Source organism: Homarus americanus, unplaced genomic scaffold (genome assembly GCF_018991925.1).
Source record: "Homarus americanus isolate GMGI-L3 unplaced genomic scaffold, GMGI_Hamer_2.0 scaffold54443, whole genome shotgun sequence".
NCBI lineage: Eukaryota > Metazoa > Arthropoda > Malacostraca > Decapoda > Nephropidae > Homarus > Homarus americanus.
In genome coordinates, this window is record NW_024750852.1 from 4,660,831 (window position 1) to 4,682,994 (window position 22,164).

Sequence of the window (22,164 nt, forward strand, 5' to 3'; positions counted from 1 at the left end):
CCTTCTATCTTCCTCCTTTCTCTTTTTCCTATCTCTCTTTTTGTCTCCCTTTTCCTCTTTTCTCTTCCTTTCTTCCTTTTCCTCACTTTCTCCTTCTCCTCTTCTCAGTCCTCATATTCCTCTCCCCCTTCTCCTCTTCCTTATTTCTCCCTCCACCCTTTCCTTTCTCTCCCCCCCCCTGTTAGTTCTTTCTCGCTTCTTTTTCATATTCCTTCTCCCTCCCTCCTATCCACCTCTTCCTCTCCATCCTCTCCTTTCCTCGGAAATATTAACGACACAGGACAAAGTTTTCACCTAATCATAATCCTTTGTAAATTGTGAGTGACAGGAGCTGATTGCTTGTGTGTGTGTGGGGGGGGTGTGTGTGTGGGGGGTGTGTGTGTGTGGGGGGTGTGTTGTGTGTGTATGTGTGGGGGGTGTTGTCTGTGTGTGTGGGGGGTGTTGTGTGTGTGTGTGTGGGGGTGTGTGTGTGTGTGTGTGGGGGGGGTGTTGTGTGTGTGTGTGTGGGTGTGTGTGTGTGGGGGGGGTGTGTGTGTGTGTGGGGGGTGTTGTGTGTGTGTGTGTGTGTGTGTGTGTGTGTGTGTGTGTGTGTGTGTGTGTGTGTGTGTGTGTGTGTTGAGTATAAAAAACTAAAGAAAAGAGAAAGATAAAACACGATTATAACCCTTGGGGGCAACATAGTCGTATACACAATACTAATGACAAAATACATACCATAAAGTATTGTTATCCCACGTAAGCGGAGTGTGTTAAGCGGGGTTAATGAGAGGTGCTTATAACGCCCCCTTGTACTCATTAACTCTATCATATGCTATCATCAAGTAGTTCAAGAGTTTGTTTGCCAATGAGCTGGTAATTAATCATTGTCAAAGTACTATTTTGTTGTGAGTCAGAAGTGCAAAGTGTGTTTTACGAGTTGTGTATTAAATCGTTATTACTGTTATTATAGTAGAATTTTCAGCACGTGTTTATTGTTTATGCTAAAAGGTGTATTATGATGGAGTAATAAAATATGTTTATGAAATAGAATATGAAAAATTGGCAAAGTAAAAATATTAACTCGTTCCTTTATTCATTATTCATGTAATTAACAACACTAAACTAACTTAATCTTGTTGTCTTGTTGTTTACAGTGGTGAAGATGGGAAGTGTCAGAGAGAGAGGTCGACGGGGAGGTGAGGCCCCCGTGGTACAGTTCCTGGTGGTGGTGATGTTGGTAGTGCTGGCAGGAGGTCCCACAGGTCCTCTCCTCCTGCTGGGGGTGGTGAGCGCTGGGGCCTCCGCTTGTGACATCTCCGAGTATTCTTGTGAGGACGGTGGAGGATGTGTCTCACTCAGCCATTTCTGTGATGGTGTGGCTCACTGTACAGACTATTCTGATGAACCTCCAGGCTGTTCAGGTGAGAAATATTTATTTTTTTATCTGTAACTTAATAGTATCTTTTATCTTTATATGTCTATCTTTCTTTACTTGTTCCCTATCTCTCTTTATCACTTTCTATCTTTCTCAATCTGTGTCTCTTTTTTCACTCATTAATCACAAGTTTTAATCCATTTCTTTATGTTGAGTCTTCAAGTCTTGTGTTCACTCAACCATACTACCAAAAACCTATCAAAATCTCAAACTTTTTTCACCAATTTCTCCAACACGCTTTCTCTCCCTCTTCCTCACCACAAGGTCAATTAGTCACCTCCATCACTCCCTCACTCCTCCACCACTAGGTCCAGCCACCTTCACCACCAGTCATCCAACTCCATCACACCCTCCATCTCCTCCACCAGACCCAGCAATCTCCATTCCTCCCTCCCTCCTCCACCGCTAGACCCAGCCAACTCCACCACCTCCTCCACAAGGCCAGCCAACCACCTCCACTACCAGTCATCCACCTCCACATGACCATTACTCCGATATAACCACTAACTCCCTCAAACTCCCGACGAGGACCCAGTTCCACGTGACAGCTTCTAGTACTCCTCAAGATCCCGGCACAACTTTTTTTTCCTAAGAGCTTTTGGAGAAGAAATGAATAAGATTTTTTTCCCAGTTGACACACATGGACGAGTTTCTATTGCAGTTGTTGTAGTTCCTGGAGAGAAAAAAAAGAGTAATAATAATATTAGAAGTTATTTGGGAATGTGTATAGATATGTAAATAAATAAATAAATAAATAAATATATATATATATATATATATATATATATATATATATATATATATATATATATATATATATATATATATATATATATATATATATATATATATATATATATATATACTAAAAGTACATCTATAGTTAAATCCACGAGTACTAGAGAGTCGGAGGTGGGTGTAACACAGCGAGGCGGACTGGACAACATTTTTCTATATTCAAGTTCCAGTCGACGCTGATTGGCTATTCACGAGCATCAGCGCCATTCATCAATTGGGTTACAAGGCAGTTAAGCTCTTCTTCATCCTCTAGTTGAATTATCAATCAAGTTTTTTTTATATATAAAGGAATTTTCTATTTAAATTTACATAGGAATCAACCTGACAGTTCACAATATATTTCGGTATATAGATTTAAGCGTAGAGGAATATATTTCTTGGGCTGAATATGTAAGTGAGAGATAATGTCAATAACTATAGGCAAATAAACAAAGAGACAGAGAGATAGAAAACAATGAAAGAAAAAAAGAGAGAGAAGAGAAAATATTTACATATGTTTCTTGTGAGCACACACACACACACACACACACACACACACACACACACACACACACACATACATACATACATACATACATACATCACCCAACACCTGAACGTCTACTCCCTATGGGCCTTTGGTTAAGCTCTCGCACGCTACCTTGATGTGATTATTCCCATGTTTTATGGCCCCGAGCTCATTCATATTTTATGCCTCAACTTTCCTCATGTTTTTCCTTTTTTTTGTGGTGGTAGTTCATATGTTTTCTGAGTTACTTTATGTATTTTGTTGTTCCGGCCTTTTGTTTATGTCTTTATCCCTGGTTTAATTATTTCTATGTCTTGATCTTTGCATTTTATGTCTCACGGGTTGTTTACAGTATTTTATGTCTCACGGGTTGTTTACAGTATTTTATGTCTCACGGGTTGTTTACAGTATTTTATGTCTCACGGGTTGTTTACAGTATTTTATGTCTCACGGGTTGCTTACAGTATTTTATGTCTCACGGGTTGTTTACAGTATTTTATGTCTCACGAGCTGTTTACATTATTTATATCTCGTTTTCTTTAAAATTTTTGTCTCACGGATTATTTGCGTTTCCCTATGTATCGCGAGTTGTTTGCATTATCTCTCATAGGTAGTTTAGATAATTTTATGTCTCTGCGTTGAGACATCTTCCCTGAGCCACTACGAGAGGCAATAATGGTACAAAAGTTAGTGTGTTCACGTGCAGCTGATAACCCGATGTGGTGTTTCATAATATATAAGAGAGAGAGAGAGAGAGAGAGAGAGAGTGTAAGAACTGTCTCGGTCTCTCTTCTCCACTCTCTCTCTCTCTCTCTCACACTCTTGCACTCTCTCTTTCTCATTTTTTTCTCTCTCTCTGTGGACGGTGAGAAATATTTCCCACCACCGCTCAGAATCTATTCAGAAGTTTGAAATTAAAATGAAGTGTTTGAGAATCTGGTGATATTGGGTATCGATCTCCCACGTCCCCACACCAGAGGGAACACGCTTGGAGACTGCTGACTCCGTTTTCTCTCCAACTTTCTCTCGGGCTTTCTTTTTTGGATACTTTCTCTCAAACTTTCTCTTTTGCTTTCTTTTTTTACAATACACTTTCTTCAACTTTCTCAAGCACTTTCTTATTCTGGATACTTTCTTTCCAATTTTCTCAAACTATATATTCTGGTTTGCTTTTTTATACTTTTTTCGCCAAGTTTCTCTTTTGCTTTCTTTATTATACTCTTCAAATTTATCTCTAGATTTCTATTTTGGTAATTCCGTATAATGTTTTCTCCTCCTATTCTTTTTCTTCCTTCTCTTCACCACCCATATCTCGCTCGCTCTTCCTCCTCACCCCCCCCCCTACCTCATTACACGGTCCTTCAGTTTTCTGCCTCAGTCCTCATCTTTCAATCCTGTATCGAACTTCATCTTTATTATCGTCTTTTGTTTCTTCCCCCCTCGTCTTTATTCGTTATTATACTGCATTTCTTTTCTCTCCCTTGTGTTTTTATAATTCAGTTTTTTTTTTCAAATTTTATTTTTAATATTTGGCTTATTTATTGTGTTCGTATATCTTCTTTATTTTTATCTGTCCCAAAGTTTACCTCTTGCTCTCTCGCATTTCACAGCCTCCTCCTCCTCCTCTTGCCCAGCCTCCTCCTCCTCATGCCCAGCCTCCTCCTCCTCCTCCTGCCCAGCCTCCCTACTCCTCACCCAGCCTCCTCCTCCTCCTGCCCAGCCTCCTCCTCCTCCTCCTGCCCAGCCTCTCCCTCCTCCTCCTCCTCCTGCCCAACCTCCTTCCAGGACTTACACAGCCGCACCCGAGGCCTATAAAAACTCTACCTCATAAATCTCTCGCCCTCATAACCCATGCTGCCTCCACCTTCTATTCTACATCTTCTCCCCATTCTTCATATTCTCCCAGTTTTATATATATCTCCCCATTCTTTATCTTCCCATTCTTTATTTTCTCCCCATTTACATATTTCTTTCATTCTCTTTCCCTATTTTCCTCACACACACACACACACACACACACACACACACACACACACACACACACACCCTCTTCTCTATATTCATCTCCTGTTCTCCCTTACCCTCATCCCCCCCAGCACTCTCACTCTGGTGGCTCTTCTCTGCGTCATTCGTGAGTCAAATATATTCAGAGAGTCCCGTGGCTCTTTACTGATTATTTCAAGCCCACCCACACCCACGCTTGCCCGCATCTACGTCTGCCCATGCTCACCCTCGCATACCTACACACCCCCATGCACACCCACTCCCACTCTAGCCCGCACCCACGCCTGCCCCCACCCACGCCCGTCAACATCTACTCCCGCTTGCACCGACGCCCACTCGCACCCACGCCAGTCTGCATCCACGCCCGCTCACACCACACCCACGCCCGTCCATACTCACGCGCACCTACACCCACGCGCCCGCACACACCCACGCCTGCCCACACACACGCCCGTAACACTAAATCTTAAGTCAATTATCTATCTATCTATCTATCTATCTATCTGGTTCCACGTAGACCCCGATACAAAGATGGAGTAACACAACTTACCAGCCTGTATTGATACAATCTTTAACTGATGTTCTGAGACAATATAAAATTATCTCAATTATATGGTAAAAAGCGTCGACTCTGAGATGGTCTTAGCTCACAATCTGCTGGTAAGAGGAGGCCTGAATCGTGTATAATTGGTTTACGTGAGACACAAAGGAAAGAGAGTTGCTTGAACATCAGGAACATTTAGAATTTATTATTTTTGATTTGTCTGTCTGTCTGTCTGTCCTCTGTCTGTGTGTACGTCTGTTTATCTGTCTGCCTGCCACCTCTCACTCTCTGTCTCTCTGTACATCTGTCTGTATTAACTCTGTTTTTCTATATATATATCTCCCTCTCATTTTCTTGCAGCCTCTCCCTTTCTCTTTCTCTCCCTTTCTCCCCACACTCTCCCTTTATACCCTCCCTGCCCCATAAACACAAACATACACACTATGACGAAATGACAAATGAGTCTCTCCGTCCCTTAAGCCTCACGAGATCACGAGACTCATTATATCTCTCTATCATTCGGGAGTCATACATGCAATAATTTTCCTCAGCTATAATTATTCCCCCTTCTCTCTTTTATTCTCTTTTATCATCTGTGTTCCATCTACCTCTTTCTTCATAATGTACTTGTTATTACCTATTAAGAAACGTAAAACCTTCACTACGTGTTATAAACTAAGTCTCACTTTATTGGCCTGACTTAACCTTGAATATTAAGTTGAAAATATGTTGCTGCCTCGGTTATAAAATATGTAAATTAGTCTATATGCAGATGAGGGTAAGTGAGGACTCCAAGACATTAAGTTTTCTGCCGCTTTGATGGCGGGCCTGTTGTTGTTGTTGTTGTTGTTGTTGCTGTTGTTGTTGTTGGTGGTGGTGGTGGTTTTACAGCTGTTATTATTGTTATTATTATTGGTGTTGTTGTTGCTACTATCATTATCATTCTTATTACTATTATTACTAATATTTGTCATAATATTCTTGTTGACTTCTTCTTTTTCTCCCTGTTTGCTTTTCCCTTATACCATCCTCTCTCTCTCTCTCTCTCTCTCTCTCTCTCTCTCTCTCCTCTCTCTCTCTCTCTCTCTTTTTTACAAGGAAGACAAACAGCTGGGCAGATGAAGCTTAGCAACAATCATTTGCATACCACAGTGGACTCCCTCTCCTTTTCCTCCTCAGTAGTCAGGTTCTGACTTCCCTAGACATTGGATACAGACTTTTACAAACTTCCAAATTGAAGTTATTCCCAGTTTCTTGAGACTCTCGGTGGACAAACAATAGTGAGATGGAAGTACCGTAGTTTTTCTAACCTTTTTAATCTTGTGTTTTTTGGATAAGTGGCATTTGAAGTTTTTTATTTTAGTTTTTAATTTGATTTTTTTTATTATATTTTTTGCATTGTTTACATCATTCCTCGAGTCTACACACACACACACACACACACACACACGGTATATATTTATGTGTATATATAAATGTCTCTATAGCAACCTGTCTTATATTCTTTTAAAGATTTAATCTGGATATCCGGTTAATCCCACGAAATCCTTTTTTTCCCTCTCTATTCCCCTCTTCTCTCTCTCTCTCTTTATCACTCTTTCTTCCTCCTCTCCTATCATCCCCTCCCCTCCGTACCTCCCTCTTCGGTCTCACCAACGCACTTCTTGTATCTCTCTATTTCTCGCTGAATCTTCCTCCCTCACACACTCACTTCTACCCGCTCTCTCCCCGTCCCTCCCTCTTACTCCTCCATTTCCCTACCTCACCCACCCACCCACCCCACTCACTCACTCTACTCCCCCACCCACCGTACTCAACCACCCACTCATTCCCTCTCATTCTCTCCCCCATTCAGTGTGTAATCGGACCTTCTACGGTTACGTGGACCACACATACCAACTAGAAGTACCGGCTCCTCCAGCATCCCGCGCAGGACCACCACCAGCTGCTTCCAACCCGCTGATCCTTCTGGGGAGCACCTCACTTTCTGATGGGTTCAAATGCATCCTCACCTTCACCGCCATCGGCAGAACTCACGGGGACATCATCCAAGTCACCTTCTCTGAGTTCCACGTCGGGCATTTCAACGACGAGGTTACTGAAGGTGAGTGAGGAAGATGATGAAGATGAGGAGAGAGAGAGAGAGAGAGAGAGAGAGTGTGTGTGTGTGTAAAGGCAAGATGAGATAGAGACACACACACACACACACACACACACACATTTACAAAAGACCTAGAGTCTATAGTCTTTTTTAAGATTCCAAACAGAAAAAAAAAATATCCAGAAATAACACCGAAAAAAAAATATTGCATATCCATAAAAAACGAAAAAAATAAATATAAAACCAAGAAAAAGAAAAAACTGGGAATCTTTTAGAGAAACCGAGGGAGTGTTGCCAGCAGTAATGAACAAGTTTGAGCAAACACCCCAGAGATGTGCACTCACGAGATCAAGGAAACCATTAGCTAGAGAGGATGGCTAGGGATGGCTAGGACTGTGATTTCTACCTAGAAGGATGGCTAGGGATGGCTAGGACTGTGATTTCTACCTAGAAGGATGGCTAGGATTGTAAATTCTAAGCAGAAAGATGGCTAGATATTAACCAAGTCACGCCTACGCCTTATTAGCATTAAGAAAACCGGACGTAGAAAAACAAACATATGATCTCTAAGAACTTGAAGGAGATCAGTTTTGTAACCGAGAGATAAAACGGATTAAAACAAAGTGACGAATCGAGGAAGTTGCCGGAGATACAGGTTTGTTGAGATGTAAACAGTAATACTAGTTTACAAGTTAAGGAGGTCGTATAGCTCAAAGGCAGCCATGAGTCCTTGTAAAGACGCCAGTTGTGGATCCTCTTGGTTAGGTCTTCTGGAGGAGGGAGGGCGGGGAGGGGGTGAGGAGGGACGGGGAGGAGGGAGGAGGGGCGGGGATGGGCGAGGAGGGGCGGAGAGGGGTAGTGGTGACCTAGAATGTAATGTTATTTGGGAAGGCTAAAATTATAGGAGACGTTGCTATATAGGAATGTAGGGAGTGAAGCCTTGACATGGAGGATAGGATAGGATAGAGTAACTTGGGGAGGTGTGTGTTTAAGTTTTATGGTGATAGTTAGTGGGGTTTTGTCACTATACTACGACCATGACCATTCTATTATCACCACCACCACCACCAACATCATCACCACCACCAACATCATACCACTACCCCACCACCCACCACCAACATCATCACCACCACTACCCCCACCACCACCACCACCACCACCACCAACATCATCACCACCTACCACCACCACCACCACCACCACCAACATCATCATCACTACCCCCACCACCACCACCACCACCACCACATCATCATCACCCACCACCACCACCACCACCACCACCACCACACCACCACCACCACCACCACCACCACCAACATCATCATCACCACCACCACCACCACCACCACCACCACCACCACCACCATCACCACCAACATCATCACCACAACAATCATCCATTCATCATCATCACCAACAACCACATTAACTACCATCCCCTTCCAATCATTCTCATCACCTACAACCTCTACAAGCATCCCATCTACCACCACTACCACAATCTTCGTTGGCATCCTCACCCATTACCAACCAATACACACAGACATCTCTCATCTTCACTATCCTCAGCACCACCAACTACCACTCTTACTATCCTCACCATCACCAGCACCACCCCTCATTACCACCGCCCACCACTATCCTCACTGCCACTATCACCACCACCTACCACTATCACCACCACCCACCCACCACCACCTACCACCTACCACTATCATCACCACCACCACCACTATGAACCCACAACAAGAGACACTTTGCCTCTCCAATTTTCAGAGACAAATTCCCTGGGAGTGAAAGTTTCATTAAAAGTGCTGTCCCCCGTTGCCGCCAAATTCCTGTCGCATCCCATTTTCAGGACCCGCCAGGCTGGGGTCATTACCTAACTATTAAAGCCTTCTCCGTGTAAGATATGACGTGCTTTCCAAAGTTTTCCTGATAGCGTGATCGCGGGCAGATACCTCCAGAGACGGATAGTAATGTTCATACTACAGGCGTAACTCTTCTACTAATTCAATAGAACCTTAGTGTAGGAAGTGAATTCGCCCGAGGCCCAAAGGGTGTCTCGATATATTTAATGGAGTTTTATGGTTCTTCTTCGTCGATAATAAAAAAAAAATAAAATAAATGGAATGTTGAAAGCACACACACGCACAGAGAAACATTCCTCCTTCCTCTCTCTCCTTCACCTACCACACCACCCCTTCTCTTTCTCTCTCTCTCTCTCTCTCGTTCTCTCTCACCCCCACACCCTCCCTCACACACTCACCACCACCACTCCCAAAAGCAGTAACGTCTTGTCCGACATGACCGCCCGTGTAATATCCCGACTGTCCGCCCCTTAAGATCAAGGACTCACGTTAGTTGCAAGGGAGTTATGCTGATGGGAGCCTGGTAATGAGTATTTGGTATTAGTTTCGGGAATTTAGTATTAGAAGCCATAAAATAGACATACTTGGACATATCCCTTGGAATTACGAGATATTTAAGGATATACATTAATATTATACGTTTATATATGTCTTTATGTTAAGGAGTATGTCTTAATGTCTATTTTGTCCTCTATCTGTTTCTCATTTATTAGTTATTTCTTTGTCTTTCCTTCGTGTATTTTTCTCTCCTCGTTTCAACATCCGAACTTCAAATTTTTCTTCGTTATCTCACCTTTTTTTTTTTTACTGTGTTTTGTTTCTCTTTATCTTTTATCTCTCTTTTTCTCTATCTTAATATCTTTATTTTCTCTTTCTCTCTCTCCATCTTTCTTTGTCTGTCTCTGTCTCGCTCTCTTTTTTTTCTTTCTAGAGTTATCCTCCCCTCACCACCATTACCATTACTACTACCATCACCACCATTACCATTACTACTACCATCACCACCATTACCATTACTGCTACCATCACCACCACTACCATTACTACTACCATCACCACCACTACCATTACTACTATCATCACCACCACTACCATTACTACTACCATCACCACCATTACCATTACAACTACCATCACCACCACTACCATTACTGCTACCATCACCACCAACAGCGTCTCGTTAAGTCTTCCCAGGGTGCCAGTGCCAAGTCAGGTTCTCCACAGAGTGTACAGTGCCAGATCAGGTTCTCCACAGTGTACAGTGCCAGGTCAGGTCAGGTCCTAGAAAGAGTATACAGAGCCTGGTCACGTCTCCACAGAGATTATAGTGCCAGGTCAGGTCCTCTTAGGGTGCCAGTGTCAGGTCAGGTCCTCCTAGGTGCCAGTGTCAGGTCCTCCTACAAAACACTAAGGTCTTCATGGCCTCCTCTTGTGCCGTTTATCTCGCCCCGACTCTCGCTAATGAGGCAATTTAAGGTCGTTTAGTTTGTTGTGGTGGTAGTTACTGTGTGGCAGCCCTTGTGGTTGTCCTGATATTGTCAGCATTCACGACTACCACCAGGTTCATAGTGTGTGTACTGTATATATATATATATATATATATATATATATATATATATATATATATATATATATATATATATATATATATATATATATATATATATATATATATATATATATATATATATATATTAGAGAAAGAGAATAAAGAGAGATATCTGTAAAGGCGTATGTGTATTATGTCAAAATATTGCATTAATAATAATCATAATAACTAACCCCATTTTCCCCTATGACCCATGACAACCAATGTCATTTTCTCCTATTTCCTCTCTCTACTTACTCTACTTCCCATGTTCCACATCACTGCTAATCCCCCAATTTATTCTAACTCCACTTTCCTCCACTACACAGAAGGTCGTGTGGTTGGGTGTACAGGAGATCACGTCAGCATTGAGGAGCCCAAGTTGCCGGTGCGGGGAGGGAAGTGGTGTGGGGAGGGTAGCGGCCTTAATGTGTACTACAGCGATTCGGACACAGTGAGCGTTACCCTCCACGCCGCCTCCACCACACAGGGGGAGTACTTCGACAACCCCCTTAAGTTCAAGATTAAGTAAGTGTGTCTTAGAGCGTTTAATTAATGTTCAAGTTCAAGTCAGTACAACAAATTTGATTGAATTCAAGTTGGAGTGGTAGAGTCGGCTGAGGGAGGATCTCGATACAGCCATTCAAGGGTTGGACGGTTCCCTGGAGCTCTGGATCTTGTACTAATTCTCTTAATAGTTCAAGGTTAATGTGAATGAACCAAGAAGGTTGATTTTTAAATTAGACAAATCACCGCCGCCAGGTGAGTCCACGATAACGTTATTGGTTGTGTGTGCTGTAAGTTATGGCTTAAATAAGTGTTAAGTAGATAAATTCATGAGGAAGTTAAATGGCAAGAGAGAGAGAGAGAGAGAGAGAGAGAGAGAGAGAGAGAGAGAGAGAGAGAGACTAATTACACAATATTCTCCTCAGCAGGTAACACACAGCCACTAACCCCCAGTATCTTGGTGTTCTTGCAGGTACAAGTTTTTGCGCCGTGAGCGGGCCATAGTGAGGTACGGCCGCGGGGGCAGCCTCGCGAAGTACCGTGGGGAACCGGTAGGTAACAGCGCGTGTAGCCGAGTCTTCCAGGGGTGCCGGGCCCGGCGGTGTCGCCTCCAGTCGCCCAACTTCCCCGGGCTGTATCCCCGTAACGTGACCTGCTACTACCTGGTCAAGGCCCTTCCTGCGCCATCCCCTGACCTACTGCCTGTGGTGACTCTCAGACAGGAAAATGACCGCCTGGTTCAGGTGGGTCGTCAGAAACCCGGGAGCCAAGTGTCCCCAGAGTCACACCTGTGGCAGGATGATGAGTGCCAATCCCCTGAGGACTACCTGCTGGTGTACGACGGCGGGTCCATGAAGGCGCCGCTTCTGGCCAAGATGTGTGGGACAGCCACCATCCCCAATATTACCTCGAGCGGGCCAGAGATGTTGGTAGTGTTCCAGACTGCCATCTCCGGCAAGATGAAGCATTTCTCCAACTTAGTGACTGGCTTTGAACTGGAGGCTCATGTGTTGTTCATGAAACAGAACCCAAGCCGTGTAAACAGTGCGCCGTGTGCTCAGATCATCAAGAGCTTCGACGGTAGTGCCGGTGTTGTGTCCAGCCCAATATACGCTCTTCCGGCTAATGCCTCCTGCTCCTACGAGTTTCAGGGGCGGAGGAACGAGGTCGTTTGGATATATTTTACAAAATATCACAGGGCACGGCAGAAAGAGGTTATGATGAACTACATACCGTGTCGCAATCGCCTTGCTATCTATGACGGAACTACGTTATCCGATAACAAGTCAGAAATCTCGACTTTAATGGGAGAATACTGTGATGATCTGCTGCCGCCGATATGCGTGAGGTCACGCCAGAAGGGGACAGTGAGCCACCCGTGCACGCTGAAGGAGAGCTTCCTGTCCACGGGAACTTCTCTCTTTATCACACAGGAGTTCACGGAGGGTACCAGCCTTTTCCCACACAACTACGTCATTCAGTATGAGTTTGTGAGTTTGTATCAGCCTGGGAAGGAGTCTGGTAGTGACTGTGACCGCGTGTTTACCAGTGCTCAGGACAACAAAGGACATTTTAGCTCTCCTAAAAACGTGTTTCTATATGGTCGTGGAGGCAAATCTTCCCTCTCTTGTAAATACACCTTCCAGACTTTGCCGGGTGAGGCGATAAAACTGAAAATCACAAGCGTGGGATTTCGTGGCAACATGTGCAAGACGGTCCACAACTTCCAATCGAATCTTTACGAATGCATCGCACGTCTGCCTGGCTCAGCGGTGCTGGAGGTGTGGGAGGAGCCATGGGGCCACACTCGCCTCCCACTTGGCTGTATGTGTGACGCGGGAGTCACACCCTCAACTTTCGTCAGCCACACACGTCTTGTCCAGCTCAAGTTTGCTGTCAAGGAAATGAACTGGAGTCAGGACTTCAAAGATTTCTTCTTTGATGCAGAATACCAGTTCATCAAGACGAGAGAGTGTACGGATGAGCGGATCCTCAACGGGTCGACAGGGTCGATTACGATACGGAGTGATGATGGCTTCGCAGACTGTATTGAATACCCGTGGAAGATCGTGGCCCGGGAACACAGCCATCTGTACCTGAATATCCCCGGCTACCACGCCTCCAGCCAGCGCTGCTCCACGGAGAACAGGGTGGTGGTGTACGGCAGTCACACCGCCAGGCCCATCAAGGCCGTGTGCCCGGAGACCAGCGGCACCGACAGTGTGGACATATTCTCATCTGGCTGGAATTCGGCGCTAGACCTAACGGAGCCCCGCCCTGACAGCCTCATCATCCGCTTCTTGTCCAGGGAGCCGGCCAAGTATAAGCTCACCTGGCTGGAGGTGCGTCGGGAGCCTCGCCCATCGGCTCTAGAGTCCCTCAAGAGTGCGGGAGGGCGTGGTCACAACACAGGGGCCTCTTGCCCTCACCAGTGCCCTGAGCTGGACGCTTGTATCAGCCCTGAGTTGTGGTGTGACGGGGTGAAGCACTGCCCGTCCGGCGCTGACGAGCTACGTACCACTTGCCTCTACTTCACCGTCCCTTGGCTCTACCTGATCCTCGGGGCTGTGGCTCTTCTCGTCTGCTTGCTGGTCTTCGCCTCCGCCCTCGTCGCCGTCAGGATCTACCAGCGAGGCAAAGTTAAGAGGAAGAAGAAGAAGGAGGCCCAGAGATTGATGACTCGGGAAGTCATTCTTCCACTGAACTTCCACAAGGAAAACATTTACTGAGGTTGTCGGGAAGAGTCAGTGACACAAACAGGATATTACCTCCTCAACTCCCAGACTCCTCTTCCTCCCCTTCCTCCATTTACTACAACTGGCCGTCTTGTCATGGCTAATTTTTATATCCAGTTTTGTATAACTTGTTTCCACGAGGGTTCTAGGATGGTTCTTACACTTTGTAAATACTTATATATATTTTTGGTTTTGTTTACAAATAACCCGTAGTGAGTGTGAGAGAGAGAGCGAGTGAGAGAGAATTTCTAGGTAGTTGAACACTTTGTACACCCACGATCATAACCCACCCCCTAGACGTTTGTGAGAGTAGTGGTGATATTTCTACATACTACCAGTCGCCATGCCTTACACACTTGGGGAGGATGCGATTCCCTGCCTCTCCGTATATTTCGGATCAAATTCATAGCCGCACAGGATCCGACAGGACCTCTCCCATATCACAGCCTGGGGTCTTTACGGTTGGGATGGTCGCCTGGTACTCCCACATATCTTAATTTTCAATGATTCATAAGATAAAAAAAAATCCTTTTATTGGAAGAATGGGAAGAGTTTCACAGCTTTTTTGACGTAAATCTGGTTTCTATCTTTGTGTCGTAGGTTAAGTGAACCAGCTAAATATGTCCTCGCGCCTCCAGTTACTGTAAGACTCTGGTGTATGAGCCTTTGGGGTGAGTCTCGTGAACTTGTACCATTGTAACCTATGAAAGTGGTGTTACTGATCCCCCGTGTGAAGTAGCTAACCTTATATACTGATATTTTAGCTCTCTAATTAATACCCCCCCCCTCCCCGTGTCAACACCTGGCGTCTCACACGTAGAGAACCGCATCGTGAGTTAATTTTATTATACCAAACCTAATCAAACATAACTTGGACCAAAACTAACGTAAAATTACCTCACCTACCAAAGCCTAACCTAAGCTTAAGAATCCTTACCTAATCTAACTAAACCTTATCTAAATTAACCAAATCCAATAAGCTCTTAACTTAGCTTAATCTAACTTCAACATCCCTTAACCTATCCTAACTTAACCTCACCAAACCCCCGAGTATTGTGAGAGAATATGACACAAGATTTCCACCGTAACTGTAAACGCGAGGAAACTACTGACTGACTCACCTGACCTACAACTTAAATGCCGAAGACCAAGACCAAGATGGCGTCGACATTATGCTGTTAAGAACATGACGAGTTGTTAAGGGAGCAGGTGTGCCAAACTCTGGGTGTTAACAATACCCGGATCCGGAATCAGACCAGGAACCTAACCTAACTTAACCTAATCTACCTTATCTGTAGCCCTAATCTAACCTAATCGAAGCCCTAATGTGACCTAACCTAACCTATGATGATCTACCCCAAACTCTGACCTCACCTAACAACCCGCTACTCTCATCTGTAGTTCCGGCTCCGGGGCGGACGTTAGGTCAGGGCGCTGGACCTGGTTCTAGTAGCGGGGTGGACCTGTGATACGTCACCACCGTCACTGTCAGAGAATCACTTGTTGTATTAAGACCTGGGAAGACTTTTGATTGTTGGTTTGTGAATTATATATATATATATATATATATATATATATATATATATATATATATATATATATATATATATATATATATATATATATATATATATATATATATATATATATATATATATATATATATTACACAAAAGGTGATGTGCACAAAGCATCAGGACAAAGTGTTCCCTGTAGGCTAGTTTGTGGCTTTACTGAACAAGAGAATAAAAAAGTCGATAAAATTCTAACCATAATTGTGATAAGAAAAAATATGTTTAAACACTGTAAAAAAAAGCGTATTTAACACATATCGAAAGATGTTTTTAATGTTTGGGTGTAGTGTGGTGTTTACAGTATGGAACTCTGCCAAGGTAGATTTATACATTGTGTGGAATGAATAAAAAAAATAAAAAACTCTATCTCTTAAGATGAAGCGCCATTGAAAGATATTCGCCTAGATCTGCTGTTAATTATCTATTGCTATATTCTATAGAGTCTATGTGACGCTCCCATGAGAGGCCCACAGCTGCATGAAGTATGTTCACTGGTGTATCCTGGTGACCTCGGCCCCACAGGAACTCCTAAACTAATATACAGGTGAACTGTTCTACCTGACACAAAACAAGAATATATTAACAAACAAAATATATGTATAAAATAATCAATAGTTGAGAAGATACGGTGAGACAAATTCTTACTTGAGAGAAAGAGAAAAATCCTTTACAAATTTATTAATCTCTTAAGAACCTTTTATTAATGAGGATATTTACCTTTAATCAAATTCTTAAGTAAAAATATATATATAAATAAAGTAAAACGCATTAATATAATTTGTAATGAAGTTGAAGCATCATTAATTCAATGTCTCAATAAGCCAGGTTCAATAACTCGTACTATTTACATCACAAAGTTCGCCGAGTCTCTAAAACAACTTTTGTAATATTTCCAGAAACAGTAAATGGTTTATAAGTCTTAATAAGCTGCACTAAGGAGAGCCAATACACAATGTTTCCAGTAATTATTTCGTTTCGTTAATATTAGTAGAAATTAAGTCATATTATGGCCTCAGATACTCTTTCACAGATTAATAGTTTATATTTAATGATATTTTATATTCAGTGATGTTTGAGGGATCAAATCTCATTCCAAGTCTTCATAATAGTATTGCATCTCTTATGGCGGACGTTTCCCAAGAATGTTTTGATATTATGGAGATATTTAAATAATTTTTTCTACTTTCAACCTAATTATGATATACAATATTATGGTTTAACCCTTTCACTGCGGGAGGTTACCCTAAGCTGAATAAAATGGCAAGTGCGTGACACGTGGTGAAAGGGTTAATCGAGCTAGGTTTTAATGTGAACACTAACGAAAATTTTTCAATATCTTAGAGTTTAAATGATAACTTAATAAAGAGTATTGTTTACAGAAGGTAGAATAAAAGTCAACTGTGCCCGGATGAACCTCAATGTATCTTCTAGTCACTTCTAAGAATGTTAATGACTCTTTATAACATTATCACAAGTTCTATCAAAAGTTTGTAAATATCTAATTAATTTGGATAAACACAAAAGAAAAAGCTTCTCGTCTACAAGGATAGACTCAAGTATTACCTGATATTAGTTTACATCATGTCCTGGCTCGCCTGATGGTCTTGACTTGGCAATATCTTTCCTTGGAGACCCGCGTGTCCTGAAAGGGAAATTCGAGAAGATATTTATAAAAAAAAAAAATATGTAGCGACCCCCTACACGTGTTCTAAATGTTACTGTATTTTTGTACCGTAATTTTGTAGAATGAGTATTTTTGCAATAAAAGATGATGACAAAAAAGATTGAGTTGGTTTTATTTATGCCAGAAGTTGAATGTTTGTGTTCTCATCTTCAACTGAAAGTAAGTATAAAGTATATTTAGATACCCACAGATGAAAAACAAAAGAAGGTAAAGCAAATACAAATATACAATTTAAAACTGTTTATTAATCATACCTAATAAGAATGGCTGACACATCGAGGAATGATACTGAATACTCTTAAACCAATGTCATATATAATAAGTCAAATACCTTTAGCCTGTCATTCATTTACGTCAGGTAACAGTGTATCAGGTACACGCAAATCACCTATACAGCAGGGATGGGAACCTCCAGAACTCTTCCAGGTTACACAAAAAAGTTGCAACAGAAAAATCAGTCAAAAAATGTTGCAACCAAGATGAACAACCATAGGAGCCAGATAAAGTGTGTGTGAAGGTAAAGTGTTTAGCTACTTCAGTTTTGGAGCTAAGGCTGGAACAGACAGATAGATCGCCACATACACTGACAGACAGACATATACGTCATTTAATATAGCCTGTAATATACCTATACCCACTCCCCAACTACAAGCGCACACACACACACACACACACACACACACAATAGTCCCCCTACACACAAACATCCACCACCCCCACACAAACATCCACCACCCCCCCCACACAAACATCCACCACACCACAAACATCCACCACCCCACACAAACATCCACCACACTCCACACAAACATCCACCCCCCTTGGTACACAGACTGATAGATACGGATATTATTTGTCAACGCATAGCTGATGGGGTATTTTAATTGTCATCATATTGATAGTGAAGAGCAGCGGTGTTGGTACAATCTATACCCCGTGTATCATGACAGACAAGTTCAAATTTCACCCTCTGTAACACGAGTCGCCCTGCTTTGGAATTATGTGAAATATGAGGCCCTTTTGTGAGCGTGGAATCAAGCGATATTATTGTCAATTAAACCAGGAAGGGCTGTAGTCTTTTATGTGGCATTTTGATCACGGGGGAAAATTATATTGAAATGGACGCGTTTGTTGTTGACGAAAATGATGACAAGTTGGTGGGGTGGGGGGAGGGAGGGAGGGACTTATGTATTGTTGTCGTTTGTGTTGAAAGTCCTGATGATGTTTGCTAAATACAAAACACTAGGAGATGTAAGAGATTATATAAATTATACCACAGGTGTATCTTTACAAAACTGAGTGTAGACAGACAGGTAAAGGCTAGATATATAGATGCCTGAGCTAGAAGATTCTCCCATAACCATTTCGTCTCCCTGCCTCACTTCACAAGAGTAATCCACTCAACCAATCACCATTACATTTCCTCTAATACATCCAATCAGTTTTACTCAGTTTAATGCCTTTGCCAGTCAGCGAACTGACAGTCAAGTTTCTCACCCACCTAACTGTATGAACGTGTGGCACAGTCTTATATGGAGAGTCATTAGTAGTTTATTATGATGACGATCTTTATTACCGTTCATATGTAGGTATGACTCTCTCACCTCCGTTCCTTCACTAGAGACATGACTACCTCACACAAACCTTTATATAACAACCAATCAGAAGCGAGTTAAAAATAATAATCCATACAGAACAGTCCCTTTAAATCCTGCCTTTGAAAAAAAAAAATCACTCATGCTAACTAATATTATCATCTGAACCAAATTGTTATATAGATTTCTGCCTATTGAAATATATCGACTTGGCTCGCCTTCATTAAACATTCAGCAGTAATAAAAAAAATAATGTAAAGTTAATTCATTTTCCTAAGCAGCTGATTGAGTGTTTTATTTACATATATTTAGGTAAACTTTCAAAAAATTTCCTTCCAGGTCTCAGGTAATCAGGACTTCGATCGTATCAATGGTTAAATTAGTATTCACGGGCCCAACATATCATCACCGGAGAGGGATATATGCTGGGGGGGGGGGCAGTGAAGAAGTCTTAACGAGTATTGCTTTGTGATGTGTCTGTAGGAGTGCGGAAGAATGTTTAGTGGTGGAGAAGAATGTTTAGTGGTGGAGAAGAATGTTTAGTGGTGGTGAAGAATGTTTAGTGGTGGTGAAGAATGTTTAGTGGTGGAGAAGAATGTTTATTGGTGGTGAAGAATGTTTAGTGGTGGAGAAGAATGTTTAGTGGTGGAGAAGAATGTTTAGTGGTGGTGAAGAATGTTTAGTGGTGGTGAAGAATGTTTAGCGGTGGAGAAGAATGTTTAGTGGTGGAGAAGAATGTTTAGTGATGGAGAAGAAGAAAGATGGTGGAGAACGATGGTGTAGAAAAAGTAATTAATAAGCAAGGAAACAAAAACAAGAAATATATACACAAGAAATAACAAGAAATAATACAAAAAAAAGAATATGACTCCAAAGAAAAAGAATAAAAGAAGAAAAACAAAAAAAAAGAATGAAATATAAACAGAATAAAACACATCTGTTATATAATACAAAATTAAAACAACAAATAATAAAAAATTTCAACAACAAAAACGAAAACATGAAAAAAAAACAATGTATGGCCTCTCTTCTCATCCCATCAGACATGAACTTATACAAAAAAAAATAATAATATCTTCATAGTGAGCATTCGCCTCGGTGGGCCAAAAATACTGAGAATTTACGTCAAATACTTCACGCCTGGGGTAAGGAAAACTCATACTAACAACAGTAGCCCCAGGTAATACTCGGAAGGAATTATAACATATATTTGCAGACTAAGTGATTTAATGATATCTTACAGACGCCCTCCACCCAAGCCAGGCTAAGAAACGACTATGCAGGTATGTGTATGTTTATATTCTCACACACACACACACACACACACACACACACAACAAAAACATCAATAATAACATCAAACTACTTTTTTCCTCGCCAAGGTGCCCTAACGAGACGAAGCCAGAACGAGACACCAGTCATCAAACCCAGCCTTTACGACACTTGTGATCCGCTGTATATCTCGTGAACTTCCTCCCTCACTCGCTCTTACAGACGCTCTTATTTACTGATGTGAGTTTGTGTGTGTGTGTGTGTGTGTGTGTGTGTGTGTGTGTTTATCATTGTTGTTACTGCATTTATATTTATCTATAATGATAACAACGATATCATAATTTGTGTGAGTGCTGTTATTATTATTATTATTATTATTATTATTATTATTATTATTATTATGATTTCGGTTATTAAAGCAATTATACTCATTTTTATTATATATCTATTATTATTATTATTATCACTATAATTATCTTTAAAATGATCATCCAACTTTATTCTTCACTGCCTCGTATCATCCCTTTCGCCCAATTAACCAAACTACCCGTCTACCATCTACCCGTCTACCATCTACCCGTCTACCATCTACCACAAGCTGCTCATCACCTACGGTCATTTCTCCCCCTCCACTGCCTCCCGCGGCCACAGGAAGGTCTTACGACAACCGCTATAGTCGATCCCTCAATCAAGAGTTACTGCTGGGCCGAGTCTTATGTTCACATATAATGTTATAGAGGGACGTCACTTCTCCTGACTGTGCTCTGTGTGTGTGTGTGTGTGTGTATGAGTCATCCACACGAGGAGGTGACCCAGTGTCGACACGTACATTGGACACAGGTACAATGTCGTATAATCTGTGTATATTCTGGGTTCTTATGTAAATTAGCCATTACTGTTGTCTTGGTCATACTCGTCATCGTCTTCACAGTCAGCCACTTCTTCTTGAACGGTAATAATGGTTAACTAAAGACGTCGTAATACAGAGACAAAAGAAAAAAGTTTATAGATTTTTTTTTAGCAAGTCTCTCTCTCTCTCTCTCTTATGTTCTCATCTTGTTCACATCCTCTCTCTATCTACCCTTCTCTACCCCTCACACACACACACACACACACACACACACACACACACACACACACACACACACACAGACTGACAGCTGGTTAGAAATTAAAATAAAGACGCGTGTATAGGGTTTCATTTTCCAGGAGTTGACCCAAGATCGTAAACAAATATTGTGTACTGAAAGAAAAGACGTATTTTTGGTCTGAGGAACAAAAATTTTATACTTACAGAAACATACAGTCATTCATTAACCTTATGTCTGTCTGTCTGTCTGTCTGTCTGTCTGTCTGTCTGTCTGTCTGTCTCTCTACAACAGGAACAATTACGCAAACAAACTATGCTGATCATCATATGCAAATTTAGCGTCAAACTATTGCATTATAAAACTGTAACACAATAAAATAGTTGAGGAGCTCGCTCTTAATTATTAGAATTTCAATGAGGAATTAATGAACGAGGACTTGGTGTGTGTAAAATGTATGTATGTATGTATGTATGTATGTATGTATGTATGTATGTATGTATGTATGTATGTATGTATGTATGTATGGCGGTGGAAATTGACGACAAAAGATGGATTTATTTTTCATATAATTTATGAAAAGATTGATAAAGAAAGGAATGGAAGAAAGAAATAACAAATACAAATAATGAAAGAAAAATAATAGAGGAACGAAATAAATGAAGAAAAAAGAAGGAAAATAAAAGAAAATGAAAATAAGGGAAAGAATGACCCCAAGATCAGTCTTTTCTCAGCAGCCTGTTGAGTTCCAGTGTGTCTACGGCTTCTGTTTTCCTCTCTCACTCTCTCTCTCTCTCTCTCTCTCTCTCTCTCTCTCTCTCTCTCTCTCAGTCTCCTGTCTTTAAACTCTATTTTTCTCTTTACTATATTTTTTC

General features: G+C 41.8%; 1 protein-coding gene across 1 annotated transcript; it reads left to right on the forward strand.

The window, feature by feature from the left end:
* Positions 1 to 1,136: 1,136 nt before the first annotated feature.
* LOC121854315 lies at positions 1,137 to 17,434 on the forward strand. Its single transcript, XM_042348911.1, has 4 exons — positions 1,137 to 1,400; positions 7,124 to 7,372; positions 11,164 to 11,362; positions 11,814 to 17,434. Exons 1-4 carry the CDS (start codon positions 1,142 to 1,144, stop codon positions 14,068 to 14,070), a joined length of 2,964 nt encoding a protein of 987 aa, XP_042204845.1. The 5' UTR covers positions 1,137 to 1,141; the 3' UTR covers positions 14,071 to 17,434.
* The last annotated feature ends 4,730 nt before the right edge of the window (positions 17,435 to 22,164 follow it).